The sequence below is a fragment of the Haemaphysalis longicornis genome, unplaced genomic scaffold, assembly GCF_048455015.1.
Source record: "Haemaphysalis longicornis isolate Haplotype H1 unplaced genomic scaffold, Haemaphysalis longicornis Haplotype H1 scaffold_1, whole genome shotgun sequence".
In the NCBI taxonomy this organism is placed as follows: Eukaryota; Metazoa; Arthropoda; class Arachnida; order Ixodida; family Ixodidae; genus Haemaphysalis; species Haemaphysalis longicornis.
The window spans coordinates 396,575,972-396,594,542 of NW_027526203.1; the positions used below are offsets into that span (position 1 = coordinate 396,575,972).

At 49.2% G+C, this 18,571-nt stretch overlaps 1 protein-coding gene across 1 annotated transcript; it reads left to right on the forward strand.

The window, feature by feature from the left end:
* Positions 1–4,377: 4,377 nt before the first annotated feature.
* Positions 4,378–6,240, forward strand: LOC144155339 (carotenoid isomerooxygenase-like). Its single transcript, XM_077686706.1, has one exon. It carries the CDS (start codon positions 4,555–4,557, stop codon positions 6,076–6,078), a length of 1,524 nt encoding a protein of 507 aa, XP_077542832.1. The 5' UTR covers positions 4,378–4,554; the 3' UTR covers positions 6,079–6,240.
* The last annotated feature ends 12,331 nt before the right edge of the window (positions 6,241–18,571 follow it).

The window sequence follows — 18,571 nt, forward strand, 5'->3', positions numbered from 1 at the left end:
TTTGCTGCGAAATACATCGTCATCGTAGTCACCATCGTCACGTTCATCAAATTCATCTTTTCTTATAATATGGTGTAGCAAGCTAGGCGCTTATGCCAGGCTAACCTCGCCAGTACTATTAAACGCTATTTTCTCTCTCTCTCTCTCTCTCTCTCTCTCTCTCTCTCTCTCTCTCTCTCTCTCTCTCTCTCTCTCTCTCTCTCTCTCTCTCTCTCTCTCTCTCTCTAGGAGCGCGGTAAAGTACACAGGATTTCATTTCGGGGGGCTCTGGCCTCCAAAAGGAGGAGGGAGGAATACACGCAAGGGAAAAAATAGAACAACAAAATACAAACCAGACACACACAAAAAAACTACAAAAATCAGTTGCCAACTAAAAATAAGATAGAAATGTGGAATGCTGCGGACGCTCTGTATATAACGTTCCGAAATTTTTGTTAGCTTTTGTTTTGATTCAGGGGCATGACGAAATTGGCTGACCGTCGCGGGGAGAGCAGCCATAGAAGACTCGTGAAGTTGGTGCGTATCTCGCTACAGAAAAATAATTGTTGGAAGTCGTCATTTGGCGAGAGGTAGAGATATAACTGCATCGTCCGTTCCCCGAGCTTGAATATGTCGGAAAGGGCAGGCCCCCCTTCGTTTCGTGAGTCAGTACTGCAGCGCATAAACAGGCAAAAGTTTGCATAATCTAGGCGCACCTCTTGCTTTCCCGTTCAGGGACAGGTAGTGCAGTAGTAAAAGCGACACAACCGAGAATGGAGAGCCCCGTTGTGGGTCCCAAAAAGCATTTCCAGCATACAACTGCCTTGCTTTTACCACCGAAGGGAAGTGGGATCAGGGGCAGTGAGAAGGAACGGACGGCGAGGGAAGGGGGTCCAATGGCCAAAGCAGCCCTTCCGGGACAGCTGCGTGCATGCACGCCAGGGCACAATATGTTCCATTCTGCTTCATTGTTTGGCGCTCATTGTAGGCGGGATCTTAATATGCGCCGGCAGATGGCACCGTTTCACACCACTGATCCACAGCATCCACCTGTTTCTGCCATCGATCAGTGCTAACACGCAGTCCGAAGGGGGGGTTCACGACGACGGACGAGGCATTGAGGAGGACGTGCACAGTTCTTTACACCAGCGCAAGATAGCAAAAAATGGTGAAAGTTAAGTGCAACTTGCTTTTATTTGCATTATTACTTGCGACCGCAATGTAATGTAAATAAAAATCATGGTGATATTCACAGTTAGCTAAGATACGCAGGTGAATGTTTAAATAATCCCCTAGTTAGCTAAGCTACACTAAGTCATATTAGCTAAGCTACACTAAGCTACATTAAGCTACACAGTTAGCTAAGATACACCGAGTGAATGTTTAAATAAACCCCTAGTTTAAATGAATGTTTAAATAAATAAAGTGAATGTTTAAATAAACCCAAGAAATTGCTGTTTCGGGCGCCCGTAACTCCGTACTGGCTGTCCCTGGGCGCGTAAATAAACGCGATTGATTACTATCATTGATAATTTTAATTATATTAGTAGTAGAAGGACAATAAGATAATTAATATTATCTGTAATATCATCATTGTCATCGCTGCGAAAGAAAACTCTCCCCCCTCCCAGGACTCGCCCACAAATCCGCCCCTGGTTGCGTATATGTGACTGCACAATAGCTTACAACTACCTGTGCTTCTTTGAATAGGAGCCACGCTGAAAAGTTCCTCGTATACTTCCATACTGCAAGGCTCTGCGTCGTTTAACATACTCACTGACGCCTCAGAGGAAAAGGCAACGTAATTTAAGAAAGTTACGTAATAGTAAAGCGTCCGTCAGTCGGAAGGAAACAGAAAATCTCGTACGTGTCTTTCAAAAACAGATAGGAAATAATTCGCGCAGCCTCGGAAATGTCAATGCCTTTCGTCTCAACACAAGCCAGCTATAGGACTCGTCGGATCCCGACGTGAATAGCACTATTATTTCTGAACGCATATATCCGGAACGTTTAAATATTGCCGCGTTCAAATGCGGAACGAAATCACGGAAGAAATGCTTTGGCGATAACTGCTGCAGAAGCTGCGCACTTTTTTTTTTTTTTTGTCGATCTGAAGATCTGAACCAACAGCTGATCGAAGGGCGGAGGCCATTTTGAAAGTATAGCGTGGGCAACGCACAAAACGAAGGAAAGCTTCGTTGCAAGTGGTTCTTGCACAGTCGCACGAGCGCAGGTGTGCTCCATCTGGACAACGCAAGCACTGTGTGCAAACACGACAGTCAGTTTCAGCCACGACCCGTGGCCACGACAGATACCAACCTGCCCATCGCCGCCGGAGATAATGGGAACCGGCGTGCCAAAAGACTGCTGTGTAGGTACGGCACGCTCCGACAGATGGAGCCAATTTTAATCCCCAAACTCGCAGTCGCAGCTTCGGTTCGCTCTCAGTGTGGCCGGCGGCTCCTCGCATAAAAAGTAGCGGTCCTGCCAATTAATGCCGATTGTAAAGATCACTACTTATAATACCAGCCAGCAACGAGAATTAATGGTTAAGTCAACAGAACCGTTTCTTTGCTATGCAAATGTCAACGTATGCAAGTAAACTACACTGCTACCATTTCCGGCTGCGCAACTGGCATTCTTTATTTCGGAGCATTTTTGTTCATTTAGGCACGCGGAAACTTCGTCAACATTCGGTTTACGCCAAGGAACTTTCTTTTGACGTGAAGCTCGTCTATGTACGTGCAAAAGGGCTCAGGGAAGGCTCGGATTTGTATAAACATCCCAACAGGGCCCATCCGTGCGTGGAAGTGCTTCATTCTTGCCGGAAAATGATGTTTTTTTTCCAGCGAAGGGAGCACTAATCGACGGCAACCTTTTAAGCGGGTGCGGCGCTTTCACCGTAACGGAGCGCCGCGTTTGTAGGAGCTCCGTCGGGGTAGCCCAACAAATGGTAAACTTGGCTATGGCAGCCGTCCCCGCTAAATGCTTGCGGTGAGGACCACAGTTATCTTCACGATATCTTTTTGAGCCACTGCCTTCGTACCGCAGCTATCGGAACCTTTACTTTTGGCTAGGTTTGTCGTCGAGCCTCTTGACACGGCCGCTCGATAAAGGGTGCACTCACGCTCCCATCCAGCGGCCGTGCTCCTGCTTAAGTCGACTATAACCTATCACCTCGGTATCAGACTTACGACCGCTACTTTTTCAAAAAACCACTATTCATGCTACTGCTACACTGCCCGCACATAAGCTGAAGGTCAACTAAGACCGCGGAAAATTTCTGACGCGCACAATTTTTTTTTCTTGTTATATAATCGTGCTATGCGTCGTAGGCCAATGGGAATTGACCGCACGCTGAGTGTTTATTCCCGTGTTTTTTTTTTTTTTTTGTTGCACCATGTGAAACAGTGGGCGCAAAGTGCGTCTTGTTAATTTTTTCTGTTGCATTTTTTTCTGTTGAAACGCGCTGAATATTTTGGGGGGGTTTATTCTTTCAGATGTAAGCGCGCTATCGAACATGTGGGAAGCCATGAAACGCGTTAGCAAATGGTTAGCAGCTGTGGAAACGTTTTTGTGGACGAAATCCGAGTGGGTGCGCGTTCGGTGGACGCCGGCCGTGTGCGTGCTTTCGCCAGCCTAGCCAAGTAATAATTTCGAGTCAAAAACAATTATTTGAGCCCACTGTCGAGCCCACAGAAGGTGTGCACGTGCCCAAGTGGAAATCGGCAGAGACTGAGCCCAACGGACCGAGAAAATGACAAAGTAACAACGATGGCAGGCCGACCAAACGCGTATGCAGCGAGGAAATGAGGGTTAAAAGCAGCGCCAGCCGGTGCAGTGTTATCAGAAAGGAAAACAAACAAACAAACAAAAGAAAAAGCAATAACAAATTTGGCACGCAGAATCGGCGCGCATAGGCAAGTCGCTATCGTGGTTTCAGCCGGCGATAATATAGGCCATGGACGTAAACAAGCTTGCGGATAAGTGCATTAGTCGAGTCTTGGCCCAACAAAGTGTTTTCGTTTTTTAAATGTTCGTAAATGCAGGCGTGAGCAGTTAAGCTCCAACGGGCGGATGCCCTGCCATCAGAAACTGATGTCCATTGTTAATATTTATTTACTCACTCACCTCGTTAGTTTGCTTTTACATAAGTTTGCGCCGGTTACCTGATATGTGTGCGCATGTTCAGCAATAAAAAAAAAATCGCTAGTTCGTTTTCTTCAGTAAAACTTCAGTTCATAGAGCTTCTCCCGGCGTTTTTCCATTCTGCACCCCTCTACGCTGTTTTGTCTCAACTCGCCATGTATGATAACCAACACTCCCGACGGTTGATCCGTCTACAGATAATGAGAAATTGCAGCCGCGAACGTTCCCGATAGCAGCAGCGTCAAAGGCTACCTGAAGCCTCTCTACCCACAGCTGTTTCCGCAACAAGCCGCTGTGGGGCTTCGAGTGGCGCCCCAGCAGGACATCTGAGCGATACGACCTTGGAAGCTCTCGGCGCATTCGTGCTCCGCTGACAGCCGCCGCGTTGGCCGCGTCGAGCATTCTCTCCCAAGCGAACGGCGCGGAATGTCGGCCGAACAGGGATCGTCATCGGCCCCGCGCCTCGACCTGAGGAAGTTCTACGGGCGCTCGTGCGTTCCCGAGGTGTCGGAGCCGGTCGGCGGAGTGCTGCAGGGCGCGCTGCCAGCTTGGCTTCGAGGAAAACTTCTGCGGAACGGGCCCGGTGCGAACGGCATAGGGCCTGATCGATACAACCACGTCTTCGACGGCCCGGCGTTGGTGAGGCAGTTCAGCATCGAAAATGGTCGAGTGCTCTACCAGAACCGTTTCCTCCAAAGCCAGGCGTACATACGCAACCGGAGGGCCAACCGAATCGTCGTCTCTGAGTTTGGAACTATGGCCCACCCTGACCCGTGTGCGAGCGTTTTCGAGAGACTGGCATCGTACTTCTCCCCGGATGTGACGGACAATGCTCTGGTAAACGTGATGCCGATAGGAGACGAGGTGTACGCTCTCACGGAGACGCCGTACATGCTGCGGGTGGACCCCGATACGCTGGAAACGCTGGACCGAAAGAACCTGAGCGACCTGGTGGCCGTTCACATTGCCACCGCGCACCCGCTTCTCGACCCCACGGACGGCGCCACGTACAACGTTGGAACGCAGATGGCTGGTCGGCCTTGCTTCGTCTTGGTTCGTTTTCCTCACGGTGCCAGCTCCGTGGATCGGGCGAGCGCCGTGGGCAAGGTGGAGACGCAGTCCCGCATGTTCGTGCCCTACATCCACAGCTTCGCTCTCACCGAAAAGTGGGTCGTCATCCTGGAGCAGAGCCTCGGTATGCACGTGCCGTCTATGCTACGACGTCGGTACTTCGGAGGCGGTAGCTTCATGACGGCCCTGAAATTCGACGCGAAGAAAAATGTTCGCTTTCACGTGATGAACAAGAGGACGGGGGAACTGCACCCAGCCGTGTTCGAGGCACCGGCGTTCTTTACGTTCCACCACGTCAACGCCTTCGAACGAGAAGAAGAGATCGTGGTCGATTTGTGCGGCTACGACGACGGCCGTATCATCAGTGACCTGGACTACACAGCGCAAGATCGCGGTGGGTTCAACCTGGGCTATCTGTGGCGCTTCACCTTGCCCCTGAACAGAGGCCCGGGCGAGCGAGTCTGCGTGCAACCGCAGACCCTGGCGAAGGGCAACCTGCGCGGGGACCTTCCCCGAGTCAACGACGGGTGGATCGGGAAGCCGTATCGCTTCGCGTACGCCCTCAGCCAGCTCCAGGACGAGATGCACAAGGCTTTCCTCTCCAAAACTGATTTCACCACGGGAGATTGGCTGCGATGGGAACGAGAGGGCTGGTTACCCTCCGAACCGGTCTTCGTCGCTCGACCCGGCGCCGTCGAAGAAGATGACGGTGTTATCCTCAGCTCCCTGGTCCACGGTGATGACGAGAAGAAACTTGCCCTGGTTGTGCTGGACGCGCGAACCTTCGAACAGCTTGCCATTGTGGACTTCGAATGCCCCCAACCGATTCCAGCAGATTTCCACGGGTGGTTTCTACCGCAGGAGAACGAGAAAGCGTAGGAAACGACAATGAAGAGCCCACGATGGGCTTGCGTCACGTACGTAACGAAAAAAATATATATCAAAAGCATTAAGGGCAACAAGCAAGTCGAATGCTATAATTTGTTTCAGCGCAATTTAAAGCTTTCAAAGTGGTGTAAATAAATCGTTTTCCCACCACTATGGCGTGCCTGGTAATTTCGACCTGCAAAAAAAGAATATATATAAGGTTAGTAGAGACAGAGACAAACGAGAAAGACCTAGAAAATAAAAATAAGTTTACTGACGTTTCAGGGAGAGGACTCCCTTTCTTCAGAGTACAAAAAGTTTCTTGTACTCTGAAGAAAGGGAGTCCTCTCCCTGAAACGTCAGTAAACTTATTTTTATTTTCTACGTCTTTCTCGTTTGTCTCTGTCTCTACTAACCTTATTTTTTTCGCCCTCTGTGTGAGTTTTTATCTTTTCAGACTATATATATATATATATATATATATATATATATATATATATATATATATATATATATATATATAGCGTATGAATAAAGTACAATGGGGCCGGTAAAATGTACAGTAAAAGAGAAGACTAAAGGTTAACGAACGAACATGTGTTAACGTTGCGGCTAGGGGCAAGCCTTCGTCAGAATCACTAAGGCTTGCCCCAAGCCGAAACGTTTATACATGTTCGTTCGTTACCCTTTAGTCTTCTCTTTTACTGTATATATATATATATATATATATATATATATATATATATATATATATATATATATATATATATATATATATATATATATATATATATATAGTTAGGAAATGGGATCGTTGAGGAAATACAGAAAGATAAGTCGGCAGTCTACAACGCGAAAGGAGGCATAGGGGTGTTGTTAGGCTCTTTTTTTACCATGGTTAGTATATACCTAAGAAAGAAAGAAAAACACGCGCCCAGAGTGGGGACCGAACCCATGTTAACTTGACTAACCGCAGTAAAAAAAGAGCGTAACAACACCCCTGTGCCTCCTTTCGCGTTTTACACTGCCGACTTATCTTTCTTTCTTTATATATATATTGTAAGGAAGACCATCGCCAACACCATACTCGTTTAAATAATGTAGGAGCGTGGACAGCACTGGTCATTCGCAATACGTGGGTATGTGACACAGAAGCCACACATGGAAGAGGCATCAACTCGTGGATGTCCCATCGCCATCGCGGGGACGAAGAAGAAGTCTCGTCTCGTTGGCTCTCCGTCTCGACTTGCTGGGAGGAAGGGTGTAAGAGTGGTCCGTTGCATGTCGCTTAATGAAAGGCTTTACACTCAAAGGCAAGCGAGAAAGACCATGCCCGCACCGCATCATATGTTAGATGCCGAAGACGCACGAAACATAAGAAAACTTCAAACCAACGTTTTCCCACACAAATCCAGACTGTCTCTCATGTTTCCAGAGAGATATAACGAAGAATGCCACAAATGCAAATTACGAGCAGACTTATTCCACACAGTCTGGAACTGCCCTATAATTTGGCAACAGAACACCTACAAAACATCCAGAGAGTCCTGGGATTTAGCACTGTCCAGCTCGGACCTTTCGACACAGCGTGAGCTGCTAGAGAGAGCCAAGCTGGGAGCCTTTGCTACTGGAGTCCTGGAAATAGGACTTCACCCATAACTCTTTCCACATTCCCGTCTTCCTATTTTCAAATAAAGTTTACTCTCTCTCTCTCTCTCGACTTGCTGGTCAGCGCGACTTGGTGCTTCGGTGCTACCGCTGCTGCTGGTGCGGCTGAAGAATAAAGCCTGAAAACCCTCTTATAGTTTTGGTGGAGTGTGCGGTGTCATCCCCATCCTGGCCTCCACATCGCATCGTCTCGGCCCGGGCGGAATCGTCGAGGAAACGTCGGCGACGGTACCTTGTTTCAACGGATCCAGCAGTTTGTGCGAGAGGAAGTGGCTCGGCAGTTGTCCATCATCAACTATGTGCCCGAGCACAAATCTTCTCTCAGCCCTGAACTCAGGACCGTTATCCAGCAGCAAGTCGCTGACTCCCTCCCAGCTGCACTGCCGTCAAGCCCCGTTGTTGCCCCTGTGCCCTATGCCGCCACCATACCCCAAGCTCCAGCGACTTCAACCCTGCCTTATGCAGACTCTATGCACCCCGTGACGATGGCCGCTCCAATACACTTTGCCGACTCTATCCCTCAACGACCTTACGCTGAAGTCGCTGCCAGGTACATGCCTCGGAGCCCCGTCGTTTTCCCCACCACCCGGCCTTTACGTCCGCCGGTGTTGTCTGGTCCCTCGCTCACCAACCCTTGGAGGACGCTGGACAATCGCCCAATTTGCTTTGCCTGTAGGGCTCCTGGACACGTGGCACGCTATTGCCGCCGCGCCACGGTGACAGGACGCAACCCTGCCGCAGCTTCTCCTTACGCCCATTCCCCACTGATGCAGGAGTATTCGCCGATGACGTCTATGCCGCCCGATAGTCGTGACTTCGGAAGCCGTCGGTCTTCATCTCCGCGACGCCGCTCACTATCTCCCTTGCGTCGTCGTCCTGTTCCAACGGAAGCGGAAAACTAGGCGCCGCAGTTCCGGAGGCAAGAACTGCGCCGTCGTCGACCTGCCCAAGGCCTCCTCCCTCTCCCGCAAACGTCATTCGTATTACCATAGATGGCGCTGAAATCTTAGCCCTTGTCGATACTGGAGCCGCCGTTTCTGTCATGGACGCCAAACTTTGCCGCCGCTTGAAGAAGGTTAGGACGCCGCATCTTGGATTCTCATTACGGACTGCTACGGCTCATCCCATTGATCCAACTGGCATGTGCACTGCCCGTGTCGTTATTCGGGACGTCATGTATGCTGTTCAGTTCGTTGTCCTGCCTTCCTGTTCCCACGATGTCATACTGGGGTGGGACTTCCTTTCTGAACATAGAGCTGTCATCGACTGTGGCCGTGCCGAAGTAGAGCTCTTCCCGTTCATGGATCATACCACCGGTGAACCGCCCGCTCCTTCTGCCATCAAACTGGTCCTCACGGAAGAAGTTAGCATTCCTCCTCACTCTGCCGTGCTAGCTTCTTTATCCTGCCGACTTCTGTCCAATGCGACAGTACTCTTTACGCCTTCTGACCTGTTTCACCAGCGACGTTGTCTTCGGCTTCCTTTCTCCCTGCTTCCCATCCGTAACAGCCAAACTACACTTCTCCTTTCCAACTACGGGTCGTGTCCGTGCACCTTGCAACGCGGAGAGTGCGTCGGCCATGTCGAGACCGTTCATTCTGTTGTCGCTGTGGCTGTGCCCGACGATTCAACCCCGTTTGACATCAGTGGGCTGTGTGCTCCTTCAGGAGCAAAATCCTCCCCGTCTGCAGACGTCATCCTTCGCGCCATTGATGCCGACCTTTCACCGTCCCAACGAGACCAGCTTCTCGCTCTGCTGAACCGATTTCGGACGTCTTTTGATTCTGTCCAGACTGGTCTGGGACGTACCACCACAGTCGAACACACCATCGATACCGGTGGTCACGCACCCTTACGGCAACGTCCCTATGTCTCCCCCACTGAACGCCGCGTAATCGATGAACAAGTCGAGGACATGCTCCAACGCGGTGTGATTCGACTCTCCACCAGTCCATGGGCATCGCCGGTAGTACTTGTCAAGAAGAAGGACGGCTCTATTCGGTTTTGCGTCGATTACCGCCGGCTCAACAAGATAACTTGCAAAGACGTATATCCGTTGCCGCGAATTGATGACGCCCTTGATTGTCTACAAGGCGCAGAGTTCTTTTCCTCCATTGATTTACGCTCGGGTTATTGGCAGGTTCCCATGGCAGAGGCTGATCGTGCAAAAACGGCCTTTATTACTCCTGACGGCCTGTACGAGTTTAACGTTATGCCGTTTGGCCTCTGCAATGCGCCTGCAACCTTCGAGCGGATGATGGATAATATTCTCCGTGGACTCAAATGGCAGACGTGCCTTTGTTACCTCGATGATATTGTGATCTTCTCTCCCGATTTTTCGACGCATCTAATTCGACTTGAGCAGATTTTGACGTGCTTGACGACCGCAGGCCTTCAGCTCAACCTGAAGAAGTGCCGTTTTGCTGCCCGAGAGCTTACTATCCTTGGCCACGTTGTCTCTAAAGCTGGTGTCCTGCCTGATCCTGCCAAGTTACGTGCTGTGGCGGAATTTCCCAAGCCGACAACTGTGAAGGCCCTCCGCAGCTTCATTGGGCTGTGTTCATACTTTCGCCGATTCGTTCGCAACTTTGCATCTCTCATCGCGCCTTTGACAAAGCTCCTCAGCAAAGAAGGCGGCATCTGTGAGTGGTCCACGGCCTGCGACGACGCATTTACTAAACTGCGCCATCTCCTCACATCTCCGCCAATCCTGCGCCATTTCGATCCTGAGGCCCCTACCGAAATTCACACGGACGCGAGCGGAGTTGGTTTGGGGGCAGTTCTCGCTCAGCGCAAGGCAGGATATGACGAGTATGTCGTTGCTTATGCAAGTCGCACGCTAACAAAGGCCGAGACAAATTATTCTGTGACCGAGAGAGAATGCCTGGCCGTTATTTGGGCACTTGCGAAGTTCCGCCCGTACCTCTACGGGCGCCCTGTCCATGTTGTCACAGATCACCACGCGCTTTGTTGGTTGTCCTCGCTCAAAGATCCTTCTGGGCGGCTAGCGCGCTGGGCTTTGCGGTTACAGGAGTATGACATTCGCGTCACGTATCGCTCAGGCCGGCGGCACAATGATGCTGATGCCCTTTCGCGCTCCCCGCTGCCTCATGACAGCGACCGGGTCTCAAGCTCCGACTGCTACGTGTCGCCATTGGAGATCCACTCTATGTCGTCCGAGCAAAAGAAAGACCCTTGGATTTCCTCAATGTTGGACTTTCTGTCTGGCTCATCAACGAACGCTGCATCTCGGACACTACGCCGGCAAGCGTCGCACTTTGCCCTTCGCGACGGACTGCTTTTCCGTCGGAACTACCAACCCGAAGGTCGCAAGTGGCTCTTAGTAATTCCGCGCCACCTACGCTCTGAAATGTGTGCCTATTTTCACGAGGAGCCACATTGCGCCCATGCTGGTGTCCCCAAAACATACCAGCGTTTGCGCTTGCGGTACTACTGGCGAGGCATGTACCGCTTCGTTCGTCAATACGTCCGTTCGTGTGTTCGATGCCAACGCCGAAAATATCCTCCCCGCCAAGGAACTGGGCCTTTGCAGCCCTTACCGTGTCCAGCAAGACCATTCGACCGTGTAGGAATCGACCTTTATGGACCTCTTCCTTGCACTGCAGATGGCAACCGATGGGTCGTTGTTGCTGTCGACTACTTGACCCGGTACGCCGAGACTGCCGCCCTGCCTGCTGCTACCGCATGCGAAGTAGCCTCCTTCCTATTTCGGCGCTTCATTTTACGGCATGGGGCGCCGCGTGAACTCCTCAGTGATCGAGGAAGGGTTTTTCTGTCTGAAGTTATAGAGGCCCTTCTTAAATCCTGCCGCACGATCCATCGCACCACCACGGCGTATCACCCTCAGACCAATGGACTGACCGAACGTTTCAACCGCACTCTGAGTGACACGCTTGCTATGTACGTCGCGGCGGACCATTCCGACTGGGACGCAGTACTACCATTCGTGACCTACGCATACAACACCGCCACGCAGGCCACGACCGGCTTCTCTCCGTTTTTTCTTTTGTATGGCCGTGAGCCTTCATGCACACTGGACACCATACTTCACTATCGGCCCGATGAGTCAGAGTGCACACCCATCTCCGACGTTGCCAAGCAGGCCGAAGAGTGTCGTCAGTTGGCCCGATCGTTAACTACGGAAGATCAGCAGCGTCAGAAGTCGCACCACGACGAAACGACTCCCGCTCCTACCTACTCACCAGGGTCGCTTGTCTGGCTGTGGGTTCCAGTGTCTACGCCAGGCTTGAGCAGTAAACTGCTTTCGCGCTACCAGGGTCCCTACCGCATCGTCAAGCGGACGTCTCCAGTAAATTATGTGGTTGAGCCTCTCACTCCGTCGCCCGATCAGCGTTGCCGCGGCAAAGATATAGTCCATGTTCAGCGCCTCAAGCCTTACATTGACCCCGTCGTAGTTTCATCTCCCTGAGTCGCCAGGATGGCTCTTTCGTTCCCGGGGGCAATTGTAAGGAAGACCATCGCCAACACCATACTCGTTTAAATAATGTAGGAGCGTGGACAGCACTGGTCATTCGCAATACGTGGGTATGTGACACAGAAGCCACACATGGAAGAGGCACCAACTCGTGGATGTCCCATCGCCATCGCGGGGACGAAGAAGAAGTCTCGTCTCGTTGGCTCTCCGTCTCGACTTGCTGGTCAGCGCGACTTGGTGCTTCGGTGCTACCGCTGCTGCTGGTGCGGCTGAAGAATAAAGCCTGAAAACCCTCTTATAATATATATATATATATATATATATATATATATATATATATATATATATATATTTATATATATTTATATATATATATATATATATATATATATATATATCAGAGTGTCGAACAGAAAGAACCAGTTCGGTTCCGGGGTTCGGCTGAATTCCTTTTCCGGTTCATTTCCAGTTAGACTAAATGATGTTGCCCAACCGGTTCGCGAACTGGTTTTTATGCGTTGCGTCATCAGCGAAGTGAGAAAAAAAATGTTTACTAGTTTATAGCGGCCATAAACACAAAATACCAACAAAAATTCAAAATATTGATTTTTCACAATAACAGTGGCGACACTTAGAAAAAACAGCGCCAAAAAACGATACGACAGGGAGTAAAGACAAACACTGCGCTGAACTGCCAACGGCGGTTCATTTAGAAGAACAATGAATATATACTAGAATCAAAAACAAGGAGGAGAGAAGGAAAGACATAACACAAACACACAAAAAATGGAAGTTGATTGTGGAAATGAAAGCAGCCACGTGTAATGCGTTGATCATGATCCTAGTTATCTTATCTCCCTGTCGTACAACTCGATAGAGGGTGTTCTCACGCACCTATCTCCCATTGTGTGGATGACGAAAGCCTCGTGAATCTCCCTCGTGCGCTGCTCGCGATACCGCTTCAGGATGACGGTGCGGTCAAATGCTGGTGGGGATATCTTGAATTGCTGGCACTTTGCACCAACGTTACTAGATAGGTTCAGTTGTCAAACTCCGCCGCGTTTCGTGGGACTGCCACCTCACGCGGGAGCCAGTGGCGCTGCAGTCGCAAGCGGATCCGTCGCGGCAGCCGAGGCCTGGCTGCCGTCCGGTCGCATCAACGTTGGGTCGCATCGTCTGATTTCAGTGTCGGCAGTATCGTCTCGTCGCAAGTGCGGTGTGGTTCGTGAGCGATTGCTGTTTGGTGGTGTCGGGTGGTGTAGTTTATTATGGGAAAGTGCGTGCCATAACCATCTTTGTGAGAAACGAAACATAACCATCTTTATGAGCAGACGACGTGGAGCAAAGTGGAGCCGGGTGGAACGCTACCGCCACCTGGTGACACGTTCAAGAAACGGTGCCATTTTCAATGCATGGGACGAATGGGGAGTTTGACAACTGAACCTATCTAGTAACGTTGCTTTGCACAGTGTGCAGCTAGATTGCTGCCAGTGCCTGTCCGTACCGTGTTTGCGTGCTCCCTGAACCGGTCATTAATGCAGCGGCCAGTTTGCCCGACATAGCTTTTGCCACACGAGAGCTCAATCTTGTACACAACACCTTCTATACACTCCCTGAAGCGATTGGCGTGTTTCTTGCTACATTTTTTGCTGTTTACCGGCCCCGCATTCACCCGGCCGCACATACCGCTAAGTTTTCTAGGCGCCGAAAAAAACAACACGCACGCCCGCGCGACCTCCCGCCTTCTTAGTCCGATGGGACACGCTATGGACATACGGTATCACCAACTCTAGTAACGTTGCGGTATCACCGCAATTCTTGGGGCCCCTTCTTCCCTTGTGCATGGTGTGCGTTGCTTGTGGGTCTGCGAAATTTCCGCTAGCGCGCTATGCGGCTCGCGCGGAAAACCTGCATCGGTCAGCCTTGCTATCTGGTCCCCAAAGCTGTCCTGCGCATCATGAGGGCACGACCTCTCTAATGCTCTCTTGTGTTATGGATTTCCTTCTCTCCTCCTTGTTTTTGATTGTAGTATATATTCATTGTTCTTCTAAATAAACCCCAGTTGGCAGTTCAGCGCAGTGTTTGTCTTTACTCCCTGTCGTATAATTTTTTGGCGCTGTTTTTTCTAAGTGGCATCATGCACCAACTAGCCCGTCTCAGTTTACTTGTGCAGTTCGTTACAACAGTGGTGCGTTTTCAAAGACAAGCTTTAAATGATTCGGCCAGATATAAAGTAAACAAATGAAGTAATGGCGATTCACCAGCACTTTTCTTGTCTAGCCCTTATGTCGTCCTAGAGACTTTAGTTTGGAGTATTTTCTAGAAAGATGGGACAAGTGTGTCAGCTCGATATTTTTAATTTGGGAGAAAAATTTATATATAGCTCATTGACGCAACCTATGAGATATCAGAAGTGTGTTTGCAGGAAAGAAACATTTCCTTGCTAAAAAAATCGCAAAGACGGCTTTGGGTCGCATGCACGTTGGACGGATCACTCAAAATTCGAAACTCTTCCTCTAAGTGAACACAAACTATTGACGCTATCCACGCAGGCCTTTCTCTCGAGACCATGCATACTTTTGAAGAAGCGAACTTATTTATGTTTTATTTCAGAAAGGAACTCCCTAGAATTAAAGTAACAAGCACGGTTCATCTTCAGAAACTGCCAAAATGTTACGTACCGTTTTTCTTCCCCTTGACATGTTAGGAGTGCATTTTTTGTTATTATTCGCCCATAATTTTTCATTTTCGTCCCAATACTATAGTTTATGTATAATAAATGGTTTAATTGAAAAATGTCATGCATTGTATGGAAGTCAGAGATTTTGCTCTAATTCTGAAACTAATATAAGAAACGTCATTTTGGATTTGTTTGAACTTTCAATAGTCGTCAATGTTGCTCTTTATCGTATGCCTCAAAAACTTGTTTCATTATATGTGCAGTTTCGGAGGTACGAAGAACAAGATATGATCTTGCTAGCTGTATGGCCGTGACATACTAGAGTGGTTTGTAAAAAGTTCTGACATCAACGTAAGAGGGCAAATGGCCACTCCAAACTTGTCCGCTCCACGCATCGTGATCAACTAATCATTGTACGAGGCACCGCGGCACTTGCTGCCATCGCAGTGACGGCAAGTCTAGTTATGTGAACGGTCGGAAAAAGGAGGGACACCTAGAGAGCAATGTGCCACTTTATTTTGCACGTGTTCGAGGGCTGAAGGCAACTAAAAAGAGCAGAAGCTATTCCTGTACGAACTCTATGCGAAATAATTTATACCTGAGTGATGGGTTTTTTGTTTTTGTTTGCCCGTGCGAACGTACTTGTAAAAATGTTGCGCGTTTGACGCCCCGACGCCATGCCTGTGCTATGAGGCGCACCGTATATTGCAGGGAGGCAGAAAAATTTCTAGAACTTGGGCATCTTTACCCAGCGTCGAAATAACAACATACCGACGTTTTTAGTTTTCGTCTACATCACAAAAGCAGCGGCCGGGGGCGGCAATCGAACATATATCCTGGCTAGTAGCTCAGCCACAGAACCACTCGTACGAGTAACATTTGTAAAGTATTTACTAGGACTGGGCATCGATTAACAATTTTAATTCGATTAATCAGCATAATTTAATTGGTTAATTGATCTGTCAAAGCATACCTATTTTTTCGTTTGTCGTAGTTTTGTTTTTTTATCGTGCATATTTTTACTAGGAATAGACACTTTTCCGACAGTCTTGGCCATCAACTTGCGATTTTAATCACTATAATCTCTGAGCATACTTGCATCGTTTCTGCTGTGACGTAAGGCGGGTTATTTTGAACACGAGTATGAGCCTTGACTGCTTGCGCAGAATTTTACAAGGCACTCTTGATTAATGTCGCTCACATGCACATGGCTTCACCCGATTAATCTGTTAAAAGATTTAATCACGACTAAATCGTTAATTGATCAATCATAAAGTTAACCGATCAATCGCCCACCCCTAATATTTACACTTTTCGTGTGTGGGACCTCTCCAAGCAAATTACGAAACGCACCAGGGAGGAACGTTTATGGTGTCGACCTTCACCTGCGCGCGATGCAGCAATCTTGCAGCCTGATTACTCATAAACAGTGACAGTGAAGGAGGGATCAAGTCGATGTTTCATATGGCCTGCAGGATACCGAAAGTGTGTCTCATTCAGTCTTGCACTCAGCACGCGCGACCAGCAGCAGCTTACCATTGAAACACTGCCGGACATATCTTTCCCTATGTTGCGACCGTGCACGTATAGAGCGCTGATAGTGTTGCGGCTGACCTGAAGGGAAAAAGTGCGTGAGAGTCTACGAAGTCGATCTCGCGGGAAAGAGAAATCGTATTATCAACAACAGGTGGGAGGGGGGGTATTTATTTTTTTTTCAGTTCAGTTCCCGTTCGGGTTCAGCGAGCTCAAAGATAACGGTTCGGGTTCGGGTTCAGTTTCGGCAAAAATACCGGTTTGGTTCCGGGTTTCGCTTTGGTTCAGTTCCGGTTCGACCCCCTGATATATATATACATATATATTTGTTTCTGTTTCCTGAGACGCGTCGTTCTCTACTTTTTGATATTTCTTCTGGACCATTGGAAACGTTTCTTCCTCAACGTGAGGGTTCGAGCTGAGGGTTGTATATATATATATATATATATATATATATATATATATATATATATATATATATATATATATATATATATATATATATATATATATATATATATATATATATACGAGAAAGTAGACGCACGTATGAAAACCATGATTAAACTAACGTAGAGGACCGACGAAGACCGGACCCCGGTCGAAACGTTAGTTCAATCATCGTTTTCATACGTGTGTCTACTTTCTCGTGTATTTTTGAAACCAAATCCCGGATCTTATTCTTCGCTATATATATATATTGTCAAGAAGACAAGGAGGATGCAGTTCTCTTGAATGAGAAACACGTTTATTGGAGCGAACTTGTGCTCCCCTAACAACTCAAAAGAATACAGAGGCGGCGAAGCAGCGGTCAACAAAGTGACTTGCACAGGCGAGTGTCGTCGAATCGAATGCCCCGGCGTCCGCACTGCAGGCTTTTTATCTTTTGGCGCGCGTGGTTCTCGAAACGTCGATTCGCATCGAGAACATAGTAGATCCAAGAAGATTATTCTGAGCTGTTCACGTTAGATCGGAATGCTCTCCCTATCACAACAGATAACACATGCGGCACAGAAAGAAAGAATGGAACACGCGCTTCCCTTGGCGCAGAGATAACACAGACCAGCGCAGCCGGGCGGTAAAAGCAAAACACAAATAAACAAACCCAATGTATGGTTCGCGGCATTACCCCCCCTCTAAGAGTGCATCGACCCGATGCTAACATAAGCGACAGTCCGAAAATAAAAATAAAATTCGTTATCGTCCGTAGAAAGGTTTTAAGCGAACCACGTGAACGACTTCGGGCCGCGTGCGTCGTCGTGATGGTCCGGAATCACCATCGGGGATCACCTCGTAGGTAAGTTGGCCGACACGTCGTAGAATCTGGTAGGGTCCGAAATACCGTCGCAGGAGCTTCTCACTGAGTCCGCGTCGTCGGATGGGAGTCCAGACCCACACACGATCCCCTGGTTGGTACTCGGCGTCTCGGCGTCGGAGGTTGTAGCGGCCCGCATCCGCCAGCTGCTGGTCCGTTATACGAACTCGAGCGAGCTGGCGGGCCTCCTCCGCACGTTGAAGATATCCGTGGACGTCGGCGTTGAGGTCGTCGTCTTCTACGTGCGGAAGCATGGCGTCGAGCATCGTAGTTGGCCTTCTACCGTAGACAAGCTCGAACGGCGTCAGCTGCGTCGTCTCCTGGATAGCCGTGTTGTACGCAAACGTGACATACGGGAGCACTTCGTCCCAAGTCTTATGTTCAACGTCAACGTACATAGACAGCATATCTGCGATTGTCTTGTTCAGACGTTCTGTAAGTCCGTTCGTTTGGGGGTGGTACGCCGTCGTTCTTCGGTGATCCGTGTTGCTGTAGCGTAATACTCCTTGCATCAGCTCCGCAGTAAATGCCGTTCCGCGGTCGGTGATTAGGACTTCCGGGGCTCCATGTCGCAGCACAACTTGGCTTATAAAGAACTTTGCCACTTCTTGTGCAGTCCCCCTCGGAAGAGCGGCGGTCTCTGCGTAGCGCGTCATGTAGTCTGTCGCTACGACAATCCACTTGTTCTGTGATCGTGACGTAGGGAACGGGCCTAAAAGGTCCATTCCAATCTGTTGAAATGGTCTCGATGGGACGGCGATCGGTTGCAGAAGTCCGGCGGGTCTTGTCGGCGGCGTTTTTCGTCGCTGGCAGTCACGGCAGCTCCGGACGTAGTGGGTGACGTCAGAGGTGA